General features: G+C 30.7%; 1 protein-coding gene across 7 annotated transcripts in view; it reads left to right on the forward strand.

The window, feature by feature from the left end:
- The window catches only part of LOC144847921 (dystrophin-like), a 210941-nt gene that overhangs the window by 39068 nt on the left and 147048 nt on the right, over window positions 1-24825 (forward strand). For all 7 annotated transcript variants that reach the window (XM_078704507.1, XM_078704509.1, XM_078704508.1 and 4 more), the window contains exons 2-5: window positions 3962-4023; window positions 6007-6099; window positions 6514-6591; window positions 20030-20122. In XM_078704507.1, coding sequence (XP_078560633.1) covers window positions 3962-4023; window positions 6007-6099; window positions 6514-6591; window positions 20030-20122 — 326 coding nt within the window. The remainder of the gene's footprint in view (window positions 1-3961; window positions 4024-6006; window positions 6100-6513; window positions 6592-20029; window positions 20123-24825) is intronic.

Consider the following 24825-nt stretch of genomic DNA (forward strand, 5'->3'; position numbering starts at 1 on the left):
ATTTATATTTTACATTTTCGTGGGCAATATGAAATATATGTCCCCTGTAATATTTAAAAAAAAATGGTATACAATTTTGGTCATTCAAGAGCAGTATTTTGTTTTCACAAGTACCTTGCCAATGTATGATAATTGTATTTTATTTTTGGACTTTTTTTTGTCATTGAATATACTGATTGTCACACTACACTACTGATCATCATAATCATCAATTAATGATCTTTTGGTTACAGTACTATCTACAAATTTCACAGATTTAAATTTGGATATTAAAAAGCATAGATTTAAGATGGTAGTCATGGAAACTAATATTTGTTTAATCATGTGATTTATTGGTTTAATTTGGCTAACTCCCAACTGTCTATTTTAAAATGTATAAATAGAAGTTAATAGTAATTTTGTAAATTTAGTTTAATATGTTAAAAGACTGCTGGGAACTACTTTAAAAGAAAAAAATTATATCGGTGTAGTAAATTTTTTTATTACAATTATTATTATTATTATTATTATTATTATTATTATTATTATTATTATTATTATTATTATTATTATTATTATTATTATTATTATTATTATTATTATTATTATTATTATTATTATTATTATTACTTGTATAGCGCACATTTATACAACATTTAATTATAATCAGCGGCGCTTCACATCAATTAGTATCGTAACATTGTTTGAAATATAGTGCTTTTAAATGTTTTTTAAACTGATTATAGTCGTCTAAGTGTTTAATGTGACTTGGTAAACTGTTCCAAATTTTGGGTCCTGCTACGGCGAACGAACGGTCAGCAAATGTCTTTCGTTTAGTTCGTGGGATTGTCAGGTTATAATTGTCTCTATTGTTAAGTTTTAAAGGACAGAAAAAATAAAATATATGTGATCTATTTAAACTTGCATAAGCATACCAAAACTTATTGAGTATTTGAGTGTTTTTTGTCACACTTGTCGAAACCTATTATATTACCATTGATAACCAATCACGTTCGTATATCCTAATGCATTTTCATTAGTGTTTGTAAACAAAGTCTAAAGAGCCTTGTATAATGACTTGTTCTGTCGTTTAACGACCAACGATAATGAGTGGTTCCACCATCGAACGCCTAATAACTAGAATCAGCTGCAATTCAACGCATATCAATTTAGCGGTTCTTAAACTAGATGTTTAGGTAAACAGAGCAAAACATTTGAATTTATGACTCAGTCGTATATAGTAGATCGTGGTGTTGAAATCAATGGGATGATTTCTGGTTTTGATATATTCCAGTAGTAGTTTTTATGTTTAAAAGATTAGTATGGAATCGGATGAATTAATTTTTGATAATTCTCTACAGTAAATAGAGATTGACAATCAGACTTTGCTTTAGTTACTTGGTATTTTGTCTGAAAGCTGTTTATGGATGAGCTCAAACCCACAACCTCCCAGCTGATCGCTATAACTAGCCCAGCCTTCATACCTCTAGACCACCGAGCTTCGCTGATGGCTAAGTTAAATTGTAGTATTTCGTAGTAACTATTATCATTATTTACAGTGTTAATTATTAACAGTAATGATGAAACTGTAATTTATCTCCAATGTTGTGCAATAACAATCGCATTGTCCAGCAAAACTCTGAATTTGCACACACTTGGATGTCAACACCGTTTTGTGTGGTGTGTGCGCTCTGAGGTGTGTAAACAACTGAGTTTTGCTATAGCCAATGTGAAAGGGATGTGTGACACTTAGGCTGCATTTTAGGCTGGCACTAAAACATTTATATTGTAACTATTGACAAATGACAGTCTAACTAAATGAACATTCCATAGATGAAAGTGATGTTTACACAGTAGTGAGAGGTCTTCCAAGTGCGATTCATTGGCTTAGAATTCAATAGAAACATCTTCTAGCTAGGCCAAGTTCATTGTATTATAGTGTCAGATGAAAGAATTGTGAATGGGCAACCAAGCAATTTATGCCTTAAAAATCAATAAGATTGCCTAGCGGATAACTCCTTCATTTAACACATAGCCACGAGGGGGCTGTTAGCCTATGTAACAAAGGTTATGTGGTAAATTGTTACAGGTTATTAGCATTTTGTACTCAAGCAGGTTGCTCACAGGAAGAAAATCAGATTTTAGAAAATGGATTTAGGCCTAATGAGGCTTACCTGAGGATGAGAAGAGCAATGTTGATATACTGAGTATCTCTGTTTATTCCAATGTTTATATATTGTATACAACCAAGGAGGTATAAGTAGGGTTAGAATACAAGGAGTGCCTGAGGCAATTGGCCCCATCAACAGTTTTTAGAATCAAGTTCTTGCTGTAGTAACAGGTCTGAGAATTAAATCAGACGTTTGAGGAATTTTGATTTACAAATGTAACCCTCACAACTACTTTATTAAACCATGCAAGAGGAATTGAGATTATCATTTGATAAAAAGGATCGTGAAGGTCGTCAATTTTGGGCAAAAGGCGCACGTAAGTTAAGCTCTGTCTACACTACCAAACTAGTTTGACCAAAAAAGTGTGATGTGCCCAAATATGGTAGTAATATGACATCATCTTGTCCATGGGTACATCTCATTTTTTTGTTACGTAAAGTTTGATTTTGGTTCCGTTTTTTGCGCTGCCATGTACGTATATTTACTTCAATTAGTTCCCTGCTTCAGAAACCATTGCACAAGCAGATGCTGATATAGTTATCCACTCAAGAAAAGTGTTTTAATTCTATGACCTAAGGTGTCTTTTTCCCCTTTCTTAAAAGCATTGATTTTCACACCCTCCCTGTAAATGGCAGTTGATTAATTTAACTCTGATTTAAAAGGTTCACGTACACGCACATTAATTTTGTTGAATGGAAGTGACAATGCATCTATATGTGGTAATGTTGAGCTATTCTCGTAAAGAAATGCTCGATCAATAGATCTAGTTTGCTTTCAATTTCATGTGACGTCGTTGATATACTACATTGTCAATACTCTTGATTCAGCTGTTATCTGTCAGGTGTTTAGATAAAAATATTCTTTTGATGTGATGACAATTAAACATTGTAATGTTTAAAGGGACGTAACCACGAATTAATTACAATAATAAAGTGACGTTCCTTTTATATGGTGTTTCTTGTGTAGGATTTTCCTTGAAGAAGGGGTGTCCCAAAAGAGGCGTGTCCTGAAAGGGGTGTCCCGAAAGAGTAGTGTCCCAAAAGAGGGATGTCCGAAAGAGGAGTGTCCCGAAAGAGGGGTGTCACAAAAGAGCATTGTCATAAGGAAGGGTTCTACTAAATAAACAGCACAAATAAATTATCAACAATTTAAAACTGGAAGCCTAAGAATTAAAAGATAAACTACACTTAAACCGAAATATTAAGCCAAATAAGATTGATTAAATTATGCAATAGGTATAGTATTTGTAAATATTATAGAAATTCATAATCAAAACATAATGATGTAACCATGGTAATATTATACATTAACCTTATTGTCCATGATCTAATTATTTTGTAGAAAAGTATTATTTGAATATAAGCATGACAGGCAGACGTTGAAATGTCATGAGCTATCACAGAAGAATCAATGAGGCGCGACCATTGATAGAAATATTGCTTGAACTACTTCAAATTCATGTCTTTTATTGTTCAGAATTGATCATGTGATCATGTAATAAATCAGAACATTTCAAAATATTTGTAAAATATTATGTTTTTTTACAAATTGTACAGGATTGTTTCAAAGAGCATGGCATAGAAAGGAATATTGGACTAGATTTCAAGACTGATAGGTTTGAGACATGTGTCATATTAAGTCCTGAATTTAACATCCATTTTTTACATTTCAATGTGTGCTATATTTATTTTTTATAACAATATTTTGAATGAAAATAAATGTCTTTTGGCTGCTTAAAGGGACCACTCTATATTTCAATTCATACATTTAAAAAATAACATTTACATTTAATATTTCAATTCTTATTTCAGATGAAAGGGAAGATATACAAAAGAAAACATTCTCCAAGTGGGTGAATGCACAGCTATTAAAGGTAAGCTATTAAATGAAAAACAGACAATCATAAACTAACTATTCAAGAATGGATAGGGGAGAACGCAGTGTGCATGCAGTCCTCTTTGACAAAAATGAAAATATCACCTTTTTCATTGATAATTAATAATTATACTATAGGAAAGAATATGAAATTATCACTGTATGCTCTTGAACCCCTGCACCCTCCCAACTATGATCACATAAAACCTCCGCCCCTACCAACCCCCTCCCCGCCCAACCACGTTTCCTGTTTCAGAATTCTTAAAATGCACCCTTGTAATTGACTTCAGCGTTTAAAAGCTATACAATCTAGTTTCTAGCTAAGTAAGTAATAATAGAGAGAATAATCATGTTTTTAGGTCAAAACTAATTCTACCGTGGCAATCAGACCGTAGATAAGGAAATTACACTCATATAGGAAACCATACAAGTAATTATTTTCTTTTAATCATCCACTATTAATGGTTGTTATTGAAACAATCCTTACCATATTACAAAAAATAACAAAGGATATTCACAACTAAATTAAAAACTGTCTATTGATGGACCTGTACAATAATTCAGATGTAGGCCCAAACTTTTCTTATTCACCTTGTAATTGAAGATAATAATAATAATGGAATATATTGTCCCCTTGAAAAATTATTTTTTTATTTTTTTGCCATTTTAATATCACATAGTAGAGTAGTTAAACTTTGACCAAAAATTAGATTTAAGCAAAAAATAGTCAACTTGAAGGACATTGTCTGTCAGACAATGGTTTTTTGGTTAAATTTAACTGTTTATTTTCTGTTTATTAGTGAAATTGTTATTTTTATTTGTTTTTTAACTTGATTAAAACAGCAATTCAAATTCTGATTTTTTTGGGGTGGACAATACTTTTCGTGATAGAAATTTTACCATTTAGTAAAATTAATACTGATACAAAATTAACCAATCAAATAGTAAGGATATTGGTACTGGTAACGCATGTAAAAACAATCTACAATTTATCGATAAAATTTTAATTTTTTAGTGGTCTCTAATTAGGGAGGGACATTTAATAGCATCATTCTTTAATTAGAGGAAGTCGCGTAGAATATTGATTAATTCAGTAGTTAATACCTTTGAGTTTTCATGAAAAGTTTAGTTTCATATAAACAGCTGTAAATTACTATAACTATTGAAAAGTGTGCCTCTATTATTTATAAATATTTCCAGCCATTTATGTTGGAATAAAGTGTGTTATTATAAAGAGAAACAAAGCTCAAAGAGGTCACAATCTCTATTGTCCATTGTGTCATTTAAATTAGTCTAGGTTTCATTCAGTATAGTAGACAATTTGAGACATTTTGTACCTTAATGTATGTCCGTTTACAACCCTGTGAAGCTTCATAATAACTCTGACGAACTGAAAGTAATGATGGAAATTATTCAATGAACTGGATATGTGTACTATACTATACTCTACTGTTGTATTTTGGCAGTGACCCCATCATTTTTCTGTGATCTCGAACATTAATGCTATAAAGTTTCAATTTGATCAAAGAATATTATTTTGATCTAATAGTACTGTAGTAGTAGTCTAAAGGTTTTATTCAATTTATAATTCAGTGACGGTCCACATCACCTTTGCTAGGGCCAAAGCAATAAATAGCATAATATAGCAGAACCCATTCGAGACCCAACAAAGTGTCACTTTATAGGGGCTGGTTAAAACATCATATTGTTTGTTTCACATGGATGTGACTCCTTAACAGGGTTGTCCCCTAAGTACAGTAGGAGTGTCCCAAAGTATCCCTTTCAAAGGATAACCACTTCGCTGAATCATAGGGTTACCAAATCCTGACAAATACCAGAGTTACCAAATACCAGAGTTACCAAATACCAGCATTGCCGACTCCAACGTGTGCGTTATATATGATATAATAATCATTTTCTAAAGTACACTGGCAACTGCTATAGTATACTTATCATTTTATGTTCCTGATTTCTCCCACAGTTCGAGAAGCCCACCGTTGATGATTTGTTTTGTGATCTTCGAGATGGTAACCAATTGTTAAGTCTGCTAGAGGTCCTATGTCAGAAACAATTTGTAAGTTTAACAGAATTGTTTTGTAACAGGGGGTTTCTACTTATAATAAGCTGTGCTTCAGAGATTCCCCTTTTCATTCTTTTGTTTTGTACTATGATTAATTATGTATATTTATTTATTTATTTTGTGAATGGAAATAAAGAAAGAAAGAATTACTGCTGCTTTTTTAGTTTGACACCTTTGCTTCTTTGGTTGACAGTGATATTTTATTTGGCTTTGCTTATGATTAATTTAATTTATGAATATGATTGTTTAATTTATTCATAAACATGAATGATTTGCGTTATTTGTTGTGTCCTTAGATTTCACCAATACATTTTTGGCCGTGTTTTCAAATTGATTTCCAATAAATATTGTTGATACATATTGCATGATGTTGGCATACATTGTAACTGCTGCCCTCTATCATTTCAGGCCAGAGAAAAAGGTCATATGAGAGTTCACCATCTGAATAATGTCAACAGAGCTCTACAGATTCTAGAAAGGAATAATGTAAGTTGAAGTTCTCTCTTCTTAAATTGTCATTACTTGTTTGTTGTGTCTCATATTTGTTTACTAACCATTCACCTAACAATAACATTGAATTATGCATGTAGTTTGTTTATTCATTCATTCAATGTACTAATAATCAATTTGTTTATGTATGTATTTTGTACACTCTTTGTATTTAAATTCACACGTGGAATATTTTAAAGCCTGTTTTCCACTTGGTAAATTTATTCTCGCAAATTCCATAGAGCTGATTGGCTGCCTGTTCTTTTTACGTCAAAAATATACTGGTAGATGGCAATGTGAATGCATGTGGCGTAAACAACAAATTGAATTTTCGAAAAATAGATTCGCAAAAGTGTACAATTGTATGTGTAAAGATATTTTGTCTTTACTTGACTATTGATAATAGTAAAGTCATTATATTATTTGGAACTATGTAGAGTACCGTATTTTATTAATATTATTTAAAATAGTTTATTTAATATACAGATTTCTTTTTATCTATAATTACTTAAAAGATTGGTTCATTCATCGGTCAATTACGTCAGTCAGAGATTAATATAAACTTAAGTTGAATAGTCACTGTTTTAAATGAGTTATTGAGATTATAGTGACTTAACAAACTTTGAAAGGTTTGAGCAGATGCTTAGTTTGTATTTTTTTATTCCAACAAATTCGTACTAAGTGTAAGCATGTTTCATAAATTTGGCCTTCTGTAATTGCCGGTACTGGAAATGATGTTTATTTGGATGTGTAAAATAAACATTGAAATAATTTATGAGCACCACCAAGACGTGTAAGAATATTGTGAGTGTGTGGTAGGAAATGCTCATTGTAACGTTACGCTTAACGTATATAACGAAATTGCACTTGTTTGCATAACAAAATTACACTCACATATTATAACAAAACTGTACTCGCATATAATGGAATTTCACTCTATAAAACTTGCACTCGCATAATAACAGAATTTTGCTCTTGATGACGAAAAGGTTCATTGGAGTAGTTTATTGAATATCATATGATCCAGAATCCCCCAATCAAATGACAAGAATCTACTCAGGTGTGTTATGATATGACTTGAACTATAATGCATTATGTTACAAATTTCACTTTCAAAATTTGTTCTTATTCAATGTCAATTTTATATTTATATATTTCTGGATCCTATCCTAAATAAAACAAAAAATTTTCTGCCAAACTGAAGGATATTTTAACTATATATATATTTCATCAGAAATACGACAAATATAAATACACCCATAGTGTTATTAACGACTATAGTATGGTTAAAATTGCCCATGAATAGTAGCTAGATTAGGGTTTAGATGGACAAGTGGATGGATGAGAGATTAAGGGGGATGTAATGATGGATTAGAAGTAGTAGTAGAGTAAAGTAGTATGACTTTAATTAGCAATGGTTGTACTGTATGTGATTTAATAAGTTGAGACGGGAGAACTTATTCCATGATAACTTTAAAAAAAAAATGTTTACTCTCGCATCAAGGTGTCTGGCATATTGTAACTGTAGAGTATAAAATTATATAGTGTCACTTCATTGCTATCTCCCGCTTGCACCACCCCGGCTATTTCACGGTAGCTATGTCGGTCCAGATTTTTAGTCTAGGTAGGATCGCAGTTAAAAATTCCTGTACTTGTACAGGGATTTCAAAAAATTGCAAATTTTTTAGTTTTTGGTTGTTTAGATTATACAGTACTATACTAAACTAGTACAATGCCCTAATACATGGAATTAAAAGAATGTGCCCTTGTTCTGGATTTAACTTAATTAATTAAATAAAAACATCATCAGCTTATGTCTGGTATCTCAAGCCCCATACTCATTTCACAATTAATCAGTTTGTTAAACAGGTTTTAATTTTTGTATAATGCATCGCATCATGCTTGTTTCTACTGTAGGATGATGAATAAAGTCATAAAAATGTATTATTTACCCAGATAATTACAATAAAATCCTCAACTTAGCATTCTCATCTAAAGGCTTAGTAGTGCGTGGTGAATCATGATTTCAGTGGAATTTCGTCCTGTTCATTGCCAGATAAGCAATGTAATGATATCATGTTTGCGAAACGTGTAATGTATCAGCAGATGTATTCAAACAAACATAAAAGTAATTAATTATTATTATTTATTTGAAATAAATATCGTAATTACAATAAAGAACATACAGTACAATGGATATTAATTTTAAACTGTTCAAAATGGAAGAATTTTGTGAAATTCTCCTTTAATTAATTAAAAAAATAGAACCTTATAGTTAAATTTGAACTGAACAAAATGGACGAATGTTGTAAACAAGAAACTTTAAAATGTGAAAAAATAAACTTTTCTATTAATGACTATTGTATAAAAGTGCAATAGTAGAAACTTACTTATATTTAAAAAATAATTTAGCAATTCTTATGAAATATAATTTAACTGTATTTATAATAATTGATAATTTTGTAGTTTTCAAATAATTTAAATTTTCAGTAAATTTTACTAATGTTTATTTCAATAATTTAAAATTAAAGTTGTAAAGAAGATAATAATTTTGTTTTTCTGAAAGTGTAGGAGGAGGATATTATGTAAAAACTACATTGAAAGAAGGGATGTCAGAGTTCCTCATGACTATTCATAAGGGACCACCTCAGCATATCACCTTACCAATATCGTTAGGTTCTTATTAAAATCTAGATTAAATCACTTCCGCGCGTTGATGATTACGTACTGTGACTTGTATGTAAGCACCTTACATCTTACATGTTGCTTTTTCAGTTTGTATACAGAAAAACAACTACAGTATATGTCCGAGTATAATCAAAAAGGTGAAAATAATAAATTACAGCCGAGATCAAAATGAACGTCTGCAGGTTAAGAAAGCACGTTCGTATCCGAGTATAATCAAAAAAACTTTGGTAAACCAATTATTATTGTAATCCATGTATATTTCACCCTCTAATTTTTGCCGAGTGGTTAAAATAGTGAAACCATATTCCATAGCTATAATATCGGCAAGGGTTTGAGGCTCACTCGCTCATTGTTATGATGGTAGAACAAGTCTTCTCAGATAGTAAAAATGTTTTTAGTTTTCAGTTTCTGCCTCAACACATTTTAAACTTAAAACAGGGGTCTAGCATGACTATTATGCCTTTAAATTTACTATTATTGATAAAAACAAAAAGACTTTTTTTCACTTCTCTGTACAGTTTACTTAATAAATTCACAGAACTCGCATTTTATTTTCACAAAAACAGTAAGCAACAAAGGGATGCTTAGACGCGAGAAATGTGTGTGTCTCAAACCAACATTTTGTGAATATGGTGGTCACTAAACTGGCTGAAGTTTAATGTAATAGCATTTTATATTCATGGTAGTTGTAATCTTGATGTCGGTCGGCATGATAAAAAATAACATTTTATCGTTCTATATGCACAAATTTGCTTTCATCTAATATCAAAAACATATGTATTTGAGTACATTCCAAAACAGTAAATATTTTGTTTATAAACACTAACATAATGAGAGAAAAATACCTGAACGCCATTAGATGCCAATAAGTAGCTAATTTCAAAGACTCTCTAGAGACATATAGAAAGAAAAATATGTGGTTTTTAAATTTAAGTAATGTTTTTGTTGTTGTTGGTATGTGCAAATATTGTAAATGACATAATAATCATAGTCAAAATGCACTGCAAAACCAAACATGATTTGTTTCACTATTAAATGTGCTGCTGAGGAATGAATGTTGCAAGTTGTATTGTTGCACGGCATAAATACCATTGAATATTGTCAAATAAACGTCGCTGTCAAATATGAGACACAGTTAAATAAGCGGTTCAGTCAAATACTGTAAGTGGCGGAGTATACAGTAATAAGCGGTGCCATCAAATACGAGGCGAAGTAAAATAAGTGGCACAGTATAATTTAAGTAAAATATTCTAAATAAGCGGTGTAATTAAGTAAGAGGCGTAGTCAAATAAGCGGTACGATAAAATAAGCAGCGTAGTCAAATAAAATATACGAGTTCTTGTATAGCGCCAAATTCCAATGAATGGATCATTGCTCATGGCACTGTGGACTGGGATGTTCCACATTTTTTTACTACACGCTTCTACCCTAAGGGTCACTTCATGTCAGCTCTCTCATCTGTCCACAACACACTGGCTGTGGATGAACTAGTACATGAGGGTAACCCTCTACTCATCTCGAAAGATGTACTAGGTTTTTTTAAAGTGCACACGAGCATGTGCACTAGACCTACGGTTTATAGTCCTTATTCGAGAAAACTTGTTCAACCACCAGAACCATGGAACCTTGAACCCTTTCCGATGTTATGGCTATCCATTACGATTCCACAGTTTTAACCGCTCGGCCAATAAGAGGCGCAATCAAATAAGCAATACAATAATTCTGCATAGATTACAAATAAGTAAACATTAAAATGTTTCAACAGAAATATTAAAAAAATAAGTAGCACATTCTTCATCTGGCCTTTAGCAAACATCAATAAAAACGCTTTTGTTAAGTGGGACGATGTTTACTGTTATCAGACAATACAGGTTCAGATGTAAAGTAAAACTGATGTTGCAATGCTAGCTACTCTGCCTTGATAATTGAAGGTATGGTCGTTAAGAATGTAAGAGGCAAGATAGCAAAGAATTTCTTGATTAATCACCAACTTAAAGGAAAAATAATTAGGGTTAAAGGTTGTCCAGCCAGTATGTATTTTCGGTGTTAACCTTTTTTGTAAAATGTTATGAGTTTGTTATTATAATGGGATAGGTATTATATTGCTTACAGCAGTTATAGTGATGATAAAATGCATGGTATGATATCATTTATTGTTGTTAAGGTAACATGTAGTTGCTATGGTGATATATGTAGTAATCCAGATATAAATTTAAATGGAGAAATAAGCATTTTGCGCAATAAAAATATGTATTATCGTAATCATAATTCAGGTTTGTATGATAAGATTAGCATTCAACTTTAAAAGACCAATTATTTTCATTGTCCATATATTTAGTTCATAATAAAAAAGCATTTAACGAGGTATTAACTGTTCGAAATTAATTCTGCAAATTATTTAGGTAAAACAATTAATTATGACAGTGCTGGATTTTGTTTTTTTTGTGGGTAGGGTGGGGTGGGTGTATTTAATTGAATTCTCTTTTAAACACATTATACCTAGTACATACTGTACCTTTCCTTCGTGTATTGTAACTTTTTCCTACCATAATAATCAAATTTAAATAAACAAACTTTTCACACAATTTATTTAATTTCTAATCTTGAATTTGATTGTTCTTCATAGTAAAGTTACCCTTAGTATTATTTTGTGTTTATAGCTGCACCCCCACCCCCTGTCAACTTTCTGGATCTGCCTTTCATTATGTTAGAATTAGACAATGAACTTTATTGTACTGAAGAGACGTATCATTAGTCCGTCTTAAGCACCGTCATTGTTGATCATGTAAGAAAATAAAATTAGTGTTGATTATGAAGGCTACTTTAGATGTGAAGAAGACGACAATACAGTACGCTATTTACATCAGCAAAATATGCATGATCAGTACATGGATGTGAAAAAGACAATGTATGCCCTTCAACATGATATGTAATTATTTTATTGTATGTATACAAGACGTGATTGCTTTTCTTGTTTGTGTTGTTGATTATAGTGATGCAGACATGTTAGATTTGTTTACTTACAGTACAGTAAACAGACTTTATTGAAATTACAGATAATTGTATTTCTAATTGTGTACTGTAATATCATTTATTGTTCTTTATAACTATGCTGTATTTATAGTACGTCAGTCTATCAGTTTATCCAAAGTGTTGACATATTGCGCATTCATTGCTTATTCTTATTTTTCATCAACTTTTTCTAAGGCGTAAAATGGAATTATACATATATTCGCTAGTGGAAAACAGGCTTACACACGCATATCCATCATAATATACTTTGCCTCAATAGTAATAATATATACTATTTGTCGTACTATAGTACTTTAGTTTCGTATATTTTGCATACAATAAATTGTTTAAATGAATAAACACTTTTAGATTTGGGCTGGTGGTACGAAAGTAGTACACATGCTTAGGCCAGGCTATGTGTGTAGCTTAGACCTAGCATAGATCCTTTGCTGAACGAAGGCTATCGTCCTAGTGATAAGACCCAGGCCATAACCTGTAGTATTATATACTCTTTATTTAAAATAACCAAACAAATTGATAATTCACAGTTTTCAAATTCACATTTCTGAAATTTGGCAGTTGTGAAATCTAAAAGTTGAACTGGAGAAAAATATCTGGAAAAAAATCTGAGCAAAATATTGATACCGTACTGGTTCTATTGTGATGTTTTATTTTTTTTTTCGATTATGGAGTACGTCTGCAACTTATTAATCTTAAATTATCATATACTATCGTATAATGATAATTTCAAACACTTGACTGATTCCAACGATGAAATCTAAAACTAATGAGCCGATTTCAAAGAAGCAGAATGAGAAAATGTCTTTCTTATCCGTAGGCGATTGTTGATTTGGATAAAGATTCAACAACATAGAAATGTACTATAAATAAACTAGTAAAATGATCAAAGCTATTAAAGATATTAAATATTAGGTAACATTGTGTTGTTAGAGCTAAGTATTATATCATATTTCTTATGAAATGTCAAATTTTGACCAGTAATTTGTATTGTTTGTTTTACTAATTCTGTGGCATGCTGTTATATAAATTAAATAAACAATTGTTTAATTAAATTGTTTAATTATAGTTTATTGATTTTTGTGTTAATAATGACTGTATGTGTTTTTTCTTTTTAAAAATGTTTGTTAAAAATGTTTTTATTCACAGATAGTTTTCTTGTTAATTTTGTGATGTTAACATTTTTATTATTTTGTCTGAAATATTACACAGTAAAAACGCTGTAAAAATTGACATTATTGGATAGAATATCTCCCTTAAATTTAGAATAGAATAGGCCTACATTTAATTTTGGAAGAATTAATTTGGTCTACCACTCCGAATCAATTACTAGAACCATTATTTCATGGATTTTGCATAAAATAACAGAATTTTATTTTTAGCAAATGTCTGTTCAGTATTATTATAACGATAATCAATGTTTTACAGGCAAATATCATCATTTTATGTTTTAATAAAGTTATTTTTGGTGCCAGATTTGAGTGAAATCCATGATTGTGGTGATTTAAATATAATCGGATCATCATATTGATTTGCGGTGAAATTATTCTAGTCTCATTCATTATTATAAACGAGATGGTTTTAAGCTCTGTCTACACTATCAAACTAGTTTGACAAAATGTGATATAACCATGAAAGATGGTGATGTCATCGTTTCCATATCGGGGCACATAACATTTTTGTTGTCACATAAAGTTTGATAGTGTAGACAGAGGTTTGGTAGAGTTATAACTGTGATTTATTTTGAAAAACAATAATATTATTACCATTTTACTAACCATGTTTATGTTTTTACTTTCATGTTCCTAAGCTTACAAGTATGTTTGTTCATCTGCACTGTCATTATATGATTGATGTTGGCCAATCTTATGTGTTGTTGTTGTCATCGTTGTTCACTTGATAATTTTAACCAGTTTCCATCTAACCAGCTTATCTTAACTTCTTAATTAAAATCCAACATATCATGATTACATACTTAAAATAACCTAAGTATAAGATAAGAAACCGGTTTTGAATAAAGACGGTCAGAATGGCAGTGTTTATACTTGAGTAATATGCTAGTAAGTGCCTGACCGATCACATCAATACTCATGCAACATGCCTGGCGTAGGATGTTGCAGGCATTGTTTAGACTTTAGCCAGGTGAGATATGCCTGGTGAGATATGCCTAGTGAGTTGCCTACGTATGTCTTTATTTGGAGCCGTTTCTTATGTTATTAACATTTCACAAAACTTCTTGTCTCAATATACCAACGTAGTATCATAGTTTCCACTAACATTAATTCAGCAAAAATACATTAAAAATATTGTAGCATGCCTTAAATCTTTCAATCATAATAATCATCACTCACTTTGCTGAAAAATTGAAATACAAGTTTCAATATTGAATAGAAAATGTCAGTATTTTTTTTACGCATCACGTCAACATATCAATACTGTATATCATATATTCGATAGTTTATAGCTAAAGGTAATATTCTCCACAATGGGAATTCCTTGGTGTGGGCCGTTGATTAATTTGAAAAATATAATTTATTGTGATTTGTACCATAAGATTCCCATAAATTTATGCCAAATCATATTTTTGTTTGAATCATAGTATTTACAGTATATCCAATTCCGAACATATGTAAATGTGGCCAAATGTTCATAGTACTTTACGTACTGTACCTAACCCTATAATTATTAGCAGAATAGAAATAAATTATCAAAGATACAGGGTAGGAAGAAAAAAAATAGGAAAATTCTGTAATATATTGTCACACATGTGACCACTGTAGTACCAATCGCCACAAGCATACAATACATAGAGTCTGGTGAAAAGGATTACTTCAACCTTTTAAAGGTGCTTTGCTCTGAATTATTTATTATTTTTTTCACATACGTAGTAGTCCATAACGACTGAGAGAGGCTATATATATATACCATCGTTACTATCTCCTCCATACATTTTAATCCAACTCGCATGACATATGTATAATCATTGTTGATCTTCAATCAACATCTAATTGCAATAATGTAGCTACGAAAAGCCAATGGTGAATGATTTATTTAAACAGTGCTTTAATTGGTTTTTGAGACTAGGTTAAAGGCCATTTAACCGGAAAATTTAGGCTAGATATTAACCATCAACCTTTGTACATATGACATAAAACATTAATAAAAGTCTCATGAATTAATTAAAATAAAACATACAAAAGTAGAAGTAGAGCTATTGTCGTTATCATAATGTACATGTATTTCACAATACATTACCAACATTTAAGCCCGCTATACTGTAGATATAACCATGTCAACCTTGCTCTGTAAGTATTACATAAAACATTAATAAAATTGTCATGAATTAAATAGAACATACAGAAGTATAAAAGTAGTGCTATTGTTGTTAATATAATAATATACATGTATTTCATAATATTAACCATATAAACCTCTGTATATATTACATAAAACATTAATAAAATTGTCATGAATTAATTAAAACACTGTATACTGTGTACTGTTAAAAATATATTAGAAGTGATCAAAATTGTAATTATATATACAGTACTAGAATTTAAACTAGATATTAACCATGTCTGTGTGTGTATGTATGTGATTAAAACGCATTTAAAAGTTGAGCTACAGTATCATCATAATCATAACCTACAGTATTTCATAATATTACATAGCCTATGTAAATACGTGAACGTGATTGGTTGAAACTGCGTCACGTGACTACCGCTGCGAGGATCGTAAATCGTATATATCCTCGAGAACGATGATATTGACCGATTAATTTTCGCGTAATTATCGTGTCCCCTGTTATTAAACATACACATTCTCGAGTTCGATGATATTGACTGTGTAATTTTCGTGTGGCAACACTCGCGTTCGCCGATAAATAAACAAAAGTCATCTACTGGATTTGAACTCGGGTGGCTCCATCGCAAGACAACGCTTTCATCGCTGCGCCACGCAGCTTGCTTGAAGAAATTATTCATCTAAACTATTTAAACTATGCATACATAGCGCCCTCATTTGTTATTAGTCCTCCCTAAATGTGATGAAACACCGTTTGTGATTGGTCAGTAGTAACCTAGTAACTAGTACGCGCTGAACATCCGGTGATTCGGCTCGCTCCTCGAAGAGAAGACGATGAATTGTTTATTCGGCCTACCTGATTATAATATTATTATTAATAGGCTTATTGATGGAAATTCTTCTGTTAATTTAAACGACCTAGGCCTAAGTGAATATTTTATTGCCAAGGAATCATTAATTAGTAATTATCTGTATATTATTCTTCGCAAGGTAAGGTGTCTAGGCAGGAGGCTTGTTTACATACAATACAAATACTCTAGGCCTACTATAGAATAGGAGGCCTAGCCTGGCTTCACCCAACCCAGCAGACTTGTTCTAATCTTGGCTATATAATATAACAGATATCGCCTTTTATATCGGTAAAATATAAGATTTAACATCCCCTCGGGATGATATTATGTTCTCGGGGAATTATATATCCCTCAGCTGCCGCTTCGGGATATATATATTCCCTCGAACATAATATCATTCCCTCGGGGATGTCAAATCTTATATTTCACCTCTAAGCAGGCAATATCTGTATAATATTACACAACCTCTGTACATTCTGTTTTGATATTGTCACAGAGTCACAATACATTTAAAAGTTGAGCTACAGTATCATAATCATAACCTACAGTATTTCATAATATTACCATTAACCATGTCAACCTCTGTACCCACAGTATGTACATTCTGTTTTGCTATTGTCACAGAATCAAACAATACATTTAAAAGTAGAGTTAATCAAATTTATTTCATAATATTAACTAACCATAGAAAAAAATGAATGCTCTCTATTTTTAAGCCATGGCTCATATCATATTGTCTGAGAGGTGTAAATGTTTTAATAGCGCTTATACCTTTTTTTAGGCCGGGTGGCTTCTCAAATTCTCCATAACACTGCTACATGTAGTATCTGCCTATTTCACCCCACCCTAGAAAGACCCTAGAATTATCTTGGATTAAATACACTCACTGATTCATTTAATCAATCATCTTTTCCTAATCATTTTCAATTACTTATTGTCAGTAGTATTAATTTATTCATTCAATCACTTACCACTACTCTCAATTCTATTTTCGAAATAATTTAAAGATGACATACAACATTGATGAAAGTTAGATTGCTACTATGCTATATCACTCACACACTCTGATACTAATTATTTTATACATTGAATCACAAACTTACATTTTTTTATTCAGCAATTATTGTGACCCATAGAATTTGCAGAATTGCTCATTTTAAAGTAATTTCAGATTGCATTATTTTTAAGAATTTAAGAATAACAATTTTATTCTATACAAAACGACTCAAAAGCAAATCAAGGTGTCACCTAAAGCTCTGTCTACACTATCAAACTAGTTTGACAAAAAAAGTGCCCAAATATGGTAGTGATATGCTTAAATATGGTAGTAATGTGCCATCATCATGCCCATATATGGGCACATCACATTTTGTTTCAGAGCTTTAGAACAATTTTATACACTATAATATATATACAATATAATATTCAATTCTCTATAAAAATTAATTACGCAATTACATAATGATAACAATATGTAATAATGTTTCAAACTTTATTTTTATTACAAATTTTACTGAATTGGTGATTACATAACATTAAACATTGTTAGTTTAAAAAAATTAAAATTTTATTAAATCACTTAGTAAAATCATACTCTATATAAATTTAGATAGTAGTTTTTTAAATGTTCGATTAGTAGTTTAATACACACTTTTACAGCCTATTTTCAATCAAATATTTTCAATTAATTAATATAAGATTCTGTTATTTTCACTCATTACATAATGAATAGAGAATCAATTATAGATGTCTTAGTTCAACGATTTTAATATAAACACTTTTAAAGAAAGCCAACATAACTTAGGAATACCATCAATCACTGCTGATTAACCTGCATGCTTGTTTATTATACAAAGCTAAACTTTATTTCCATAATGAAGATGTTAGACATGTCTCAATTATTACTAGCGCGTCATATAATATCTAGTAGAATTGCAATGGGCCAACGATATGGGATAATGGTATGGGTTAGGAATAGCATCTGAGGGGTAAGGGTTCGGGAACTTCTTCCATATTGCTTCTATCTTTAGGCAAGATGTTTTTTCACTGCCCCACCCTTCATATAGGATGTAAAGCTGTCGGTCCTGTGCATACAATGCACAAAGTACGTACTGTAAAGTACCATATTGAAAAGAAGCAATTCGTCTCCTGGTCTGTAAAGGGCCTTACCCAAATTTTCTCAAATGAGGACAAGTAATACATCTACAGTACACGCATACCATGTTGCCTAGAAATGTGTTTTTATATAAAAATACCTCTCAAATATAATAAAATATAAATAACAAAATATAATAAAATTGTAATAATTTCATTATAGAATACTAGCTCGTCGAATAAAGACCAAACTAAATTACCGGCTGTGATTTTACGACTGAATGACAACAATAAGGCACTTGTGTTCAATCACATAATTATTCATTTAATCCTTTAATTACTACACATTATAGTTATATGCTTTAACCACAGTATAATTGTATTTCATAATGGTTAATTTGAGGCTAATAAATTTAAATTTGCATTGTTTTGGGGTTTCAGTGAGTACCTTATTTTGGCCTAATCATTTTATAAATAAGGCAAATTATTTAAATCAGTTTTTTGCTCGGATTTTAGGCTTAATCAGTTTATTTTGCAGAATTTTCACTTAGAAATGTAAAATATTTTCACAAACACAAACAATAAATTGATATCATTTTTATCAGAATAAAGCTTTTATCACTTTTTAAATTACTAATTTTTAAATTTTTATTTAATTTAAAAACAATCAGATTACCTTTAAATATTTGTGCTAAATAATTTATGAAAATCTATGAGTACATTTTCCTTTTTGTAACTAATTGTTTCCATAGCAACTGGATTCCAGACTAATCAGTATCCATGGTTATAAAATTTTATGCTAACATTCAATTATCAAACTTTTTTTCTATAGCACTTTGAAAATATAACAAAAATATAAAAAATATGTATTTAATTAAATAAACGGTAAACTTGCCAAAAACTAAAATACCAGAAAAATAGTTGTTTATAATAACAAGTTTTCACAACCAAATATTGGCAAAAAACGTTTGTTTTTTATTCTCCACAAAATAAAAACGGAGGTATACCTTTACAAGTCATCATCATCATTTCCGCCATAACCAGCCCACTGCAGAAAGAAGGCCTCCCCAAGCTGAGCAAATCCTTTTCAGTCCTGTGCAGCTCTTATCCAAGATATGCCAGTAAATTATACAATTGCATATCTTCATAAAAAAAAAAAAAGAAACAAAATAACCTCCAAAAACAAAACAAAAGCAACAAAACTTTAAAAAAGAAAAAAAAATTGTCAATAATAACACTTTAGATAGATGATATATTCTATATTCTTATATTGTACATGTCTAAAAAAATAAATAATAATATATTAAAATTACCAAATATAAAAACTCTGATCATATAAAAATACTACAAAACATACAAAATAATACTTGTTGTTCAACAAAGCAATCATTTCCAATTAAACTTTCAATAAAGATATTCATGAATGGCAATCTGGTTAAATTATTATCAAGAATATCTATCTATTTCAGGTGAGATTGGTAAACATTAGTAATAATGACATTGTAGATGGAAATCCAAAGCTAACACTCGGACTAGTCTGGAGTATTATTTCACATTGGCAGGTAAGTACATTACTGATCTTTTTTTTAGAGTATTAAAACTACGAGAAATGTGTTTGTTGACACGCAGGTAATGAAAATAAATTAAGTTGTAAGACCACATCATATTGCTAAGGCGAGGTGATTAAAATTGGAGTGTCACCGACAGTGTCCAACCGGACCTAGTTAGCCAAGATTGAGACTGGAGTGTCACCGACAGTGTTCAATTGGACCTATTTAGTGACTGTATTCACACAACAGGCACAGGAAAACATATTATATGTAAAATGTAAAAAAATCTTACATTTATTGTCGATAATTCAAGGAAAATATCTCACTTTTAAGTGTGATTGTTGAATATAACCACTGTGGTGTATATTGTCATACTCTCCCTTGTTTGTTTGTTTTGTCGTTTTCTAATGTAAAACCAACCGTAGCTATTTATTATTTTACCATTACCAGACCCTACATATACATCTGTATACCTCTTCAAGGACAGTGTTGTTAATTTTTTTTAGATAAAAATATAATTAACAATATTACATTTTGTAATTATGCCTTTATGTTCCTCCAACTATAAATAGTTTGTTTAAATACTGATTTTTTCAGTTGTATTATTCAGTATAAATAAAACTCTCATAGGTTTAGGAAAAGTGAGTACAAAGTATTTTTGATCAAGTTTAGTGTATCATGCAGATAGTATGCACAGCTTGATATTGGGTCAACCCAGTAGGAGATGAGTTCAGGCTACCTCCATGGTTCAGTAGAATGCATCCTACAATACAATAATCAGTATGTGTCTAAAGTTTGGTGGTCTGTGTATTGGAATCTGTTTTGAGTTCATTGGTGACTTCATAGTAACAAGAATAATGTTGTTATATTTAATTATGTATCTTGGAATTAATACACTATTTACGATCATCAGCATCACAATCATTTACCAGCATCACAATCATTTACCATCATCACCATCACAATCATTTACCATCATTTATCATCATTTACCATCATCACCATCACAATCATTTACCATCATCACCATCATTTATCATCATCACAATCTGCATTTACCACCATCACCATCACAATCATTTACCATTATCACCATCATTTATCATCCTTTACCATCATCACCATTGCAATCATTTACCATCATACCACCACAATAATTTACCATCAGCACCGTCAGCAAAATCACTTAATTATAATCACCCAAATATAATCAATCACCCTTTAATATTTTTTCATATCACAAATACCACAATAATTTACCATACCACAATCATTTACCATCACCACTAGCATAATCATTTGCCATCATCACCATTACAATCATTAAATTAAAAAATATTCTGTTTATAATTTTTTAACTGTCACTTTTTGCTCATTAAATTAATTAATATATACATTTATAATTCCAGCCGATCAACATACTCAGATGTGTATGACTTTTATCACAATTCAATCAAATCCTTTGACATTTTACATTTCTCAACAACTTACAATTGTAATAAATGTTTTCTTTGTCATTGTATTAATGAGGTTGCCTTGCTTGCATCCATTTGTTTCTGACCATTACTTATTAATGTAAATGTCTTTTGTCCGCGGGTAGACTATCAATTGATCAAGGCTTTATGTCGCCAATCAGGACATTTCTTTACATTTGTCATTTTCGTGCATTCTGAGCAGGTTCATTTTAAATTCTACTTGTGTTGCAGTCTTCATGTCTAAGTGTTTTAAGAAAGGAAACAAATATATAAGGTTAGTTTTAACATAAGTTGAGTTCTCTGAATATGCCTGCTTTCAGACATGATTCAGGTTTAATTATGTTTTGGTCAAACAATACAGACATATGCCTTAGGGATTCTCCCACATAATATAACTAATGAAACCTAAATTAAAATTATTCAATTTTTATTACTTTATTAATCATATTATTTTTTCATATTCCAATACATTATTAAAAGTCTTCCTTTTAGGTCATGTGTGGTATCTCAAGCCACAATTAGGTTGTTAAACAGGTTTTAATTTTTTCCTCATAAAATTGTATTATTTTTACTATTGTTTTTCTCGTGGCTTAAGCAGTCTTCAAAACCTGTATTATCATGTCCGCTACTGGTCTCTAGTTTGAAAAGGGCCCACGGCAACATTCGAAACCCCTTAGCTACAGGCTTGTCTTTCACACATTGTGTTATATAGTAATTTAAATAATACCGTATTTTGTTTATTATGTGATAAACAGAAACGAATATATATGCTGAAACTGTAATATATAAGTAAATTGAAATGTCATTGCACATAAATTTCATTTAAGTCTTTGATTAATACTTTGATCCTTCTGCTGAACCATTCAAGCAAGAAGTAACTGATCTTATCCAATTGGAAATAACAATTCTGAACTTGAGATGACCTACTATAAATATAAATACTTCATGTGTTGTTACATAATACCAAACATAATTTATATAGTATAACAAGCAACTGAATATTACTTCAACATTATTGCATTAATGATGTCGGCCATTTTGATTTTAGACCCTAAAGAAAATTTCATTATAATGTTGCCTAGTTTGTTCTCAATTCTTCTGAGATTATCTATTTGGTGGTACAGTATTTCAGTTATGTAATTAACTTTTGACGCCTTGCCAAGGTACTACCTACAGCAGTTCATAAAAAATAACTCCATATTATTTTGTAACTCAATATCAAGCATCCTTTCGCCTTGGACTTCCAATATGGTACATCAAGATACTAACTTACTGTAAACAATTTTTCATATCATAAGTAAAAACCTTCCTTGAAATAATATAAATTCCACAGATTTTGAAATTTAATGTAGTTAAAGTATTTTGTGCAAATTGTTCATCTGTTTAATTTAGCCTTAATTACAGAATTCAAAAACAGTTAAAAATATCTGATTGGGAGTTTTTCTGGATCAGTATGATTTATAAGTGTGGTTAATTTTTTTTTCTCCATGGTGTGAACTAGTATGCCTACTGTTATGTATTGTAGCTACTGGTAGTATAAATTTTGAAAATTTTGATTTTTTTGGCTAAATGCTACAGAGTCTATTTAGCTGCTAGTACAGATACATAAAGTTCTTTTGATTACTGCATTTCCGTGTGAACCACACTGGTTTATTGCAATTTAGTATGAACCAGACTATTTTTATCTTACTTTAATGATATCCGAGTCTATTTAGACAGATTGATACATAAACCTTATAGTGTGAACCAGGCTGTTTTTATCTAATTTATCCTTTAGTTAGCTACGTGACTAGTAGTACTTAGGGATTATTAGTAATGATCTGGATCAGAATGCCTTAGTGTGAACCAGGCTGTTTTGATCTAATTTATCCTTTAGTTAACTATGTGACTAGTAGTAGTAGGGATTATTAGTAATGATCTGGATCAGAATGCCTTAGTGTGAACCAGGCTGTTTTTATCTAATTTATCCTTTAGTTAGCTACGTGACTAGTAGTAATTAGGGATTATTAGTAATGATCTGGATCAGAATGCCTTAGTGTGAACCAGGCTGTTTTTATCTAATTTATCCTTTAGTTAGCTACAGTACGTGACTAGTAGTAGGGATTATTAGTAATGATCTGGATCAGAATGCCTTAGTGTGAACCAGGCTGTTTTTATCTAATTTATCCTTTAGTTAGCTATGTGACTAGTAGTAGTAGGGATTATTAGTAATGATCTGGATCAGAATGCCTTAGTGTGAACCAGGCTGTTTTTATCTAATTTATCCTTTAGTTAGCTACGTGACTAGTAGTAATTAGGGATTATTAGTAATGATCTGGATCAGAATGCCTTAGTGTGAACCAGGCTGTTTTTATCTAATTTATCCTTTAGTTAGCTATGTGACTAGTAGTAGTAGGGATTATTAGTAATGATCTGGATCAGAATGCCTTAGTGTGAACCAGGCTGTTTATATACTGATTTATACTGTATAATTAGCTACTTGACTAGCTGGGATTATAGTGCAGTAAATCATTGCTCTAATACCATATTAGCTATGTTGATATCTGTTCAATTTATTACAGAAATCGCTGAATTTCAACAGAAATAATCAAAATTGTTCACCTGTTTCTTACGCTGTCTGTTTCAAGCATACCAAACACGGGGAAGCACTTTGAATTCTAATGACATGTTATATTCCTTGCTTGAAGCGCTATCGATGCTCATTGGTGTCATTGTGCACAAACTAATACTCTATTTTTCAGATGATATGTCTTAAATATATTTGTTGCTAAATTTGATCGATTCATCTCAACATCTCTTTAAAAATTCTTAAATTTTATTTCTGATTTGCTTTGACAAAGAAATAACATCTGATAGAATGAAATATTTGTAATGTTAAATTAAAAAGTATTGTCTCAGTAAGCGATAAATTTGTTCATTTTTTATACTGAAAACTATAAGCTAAAATATATATTTTGTAGAATATTTTCATATTTGACCTAGTATAGTCTCATGGGGCCTGGATACAGGTAAAATAGGATAACCGGGATTATACTTGGATGCTGTATTTAAATTTATTCAGATGTTAAATTGTATATTGCATTTCAATTTTAAATTTATATCCATAATTTGGTTTTATTAAAATCTCAAATACATCACAATTAAGGATAAATAATATTTGACACCTACTACAGTATTTTAAGCTTTGTCTACACTATTAATCTATATTTCATCAATTCATATTTGGGCATATCACTACCA

This window comes from Antedon bifida, chromosome 7 (assembly GCF_963402885.1).
Source record: "Antedon bifida chromosome 7, ecAntBifi1.1, whole genome shotgun sequence".
NCBI classification, from domain to species: domain Eukaryota; kingdom Metazoa; phylum Echinodermata; class Crinoidea; order Comatulida; family Antedonidae; genus Antedon; species Antedon bifida.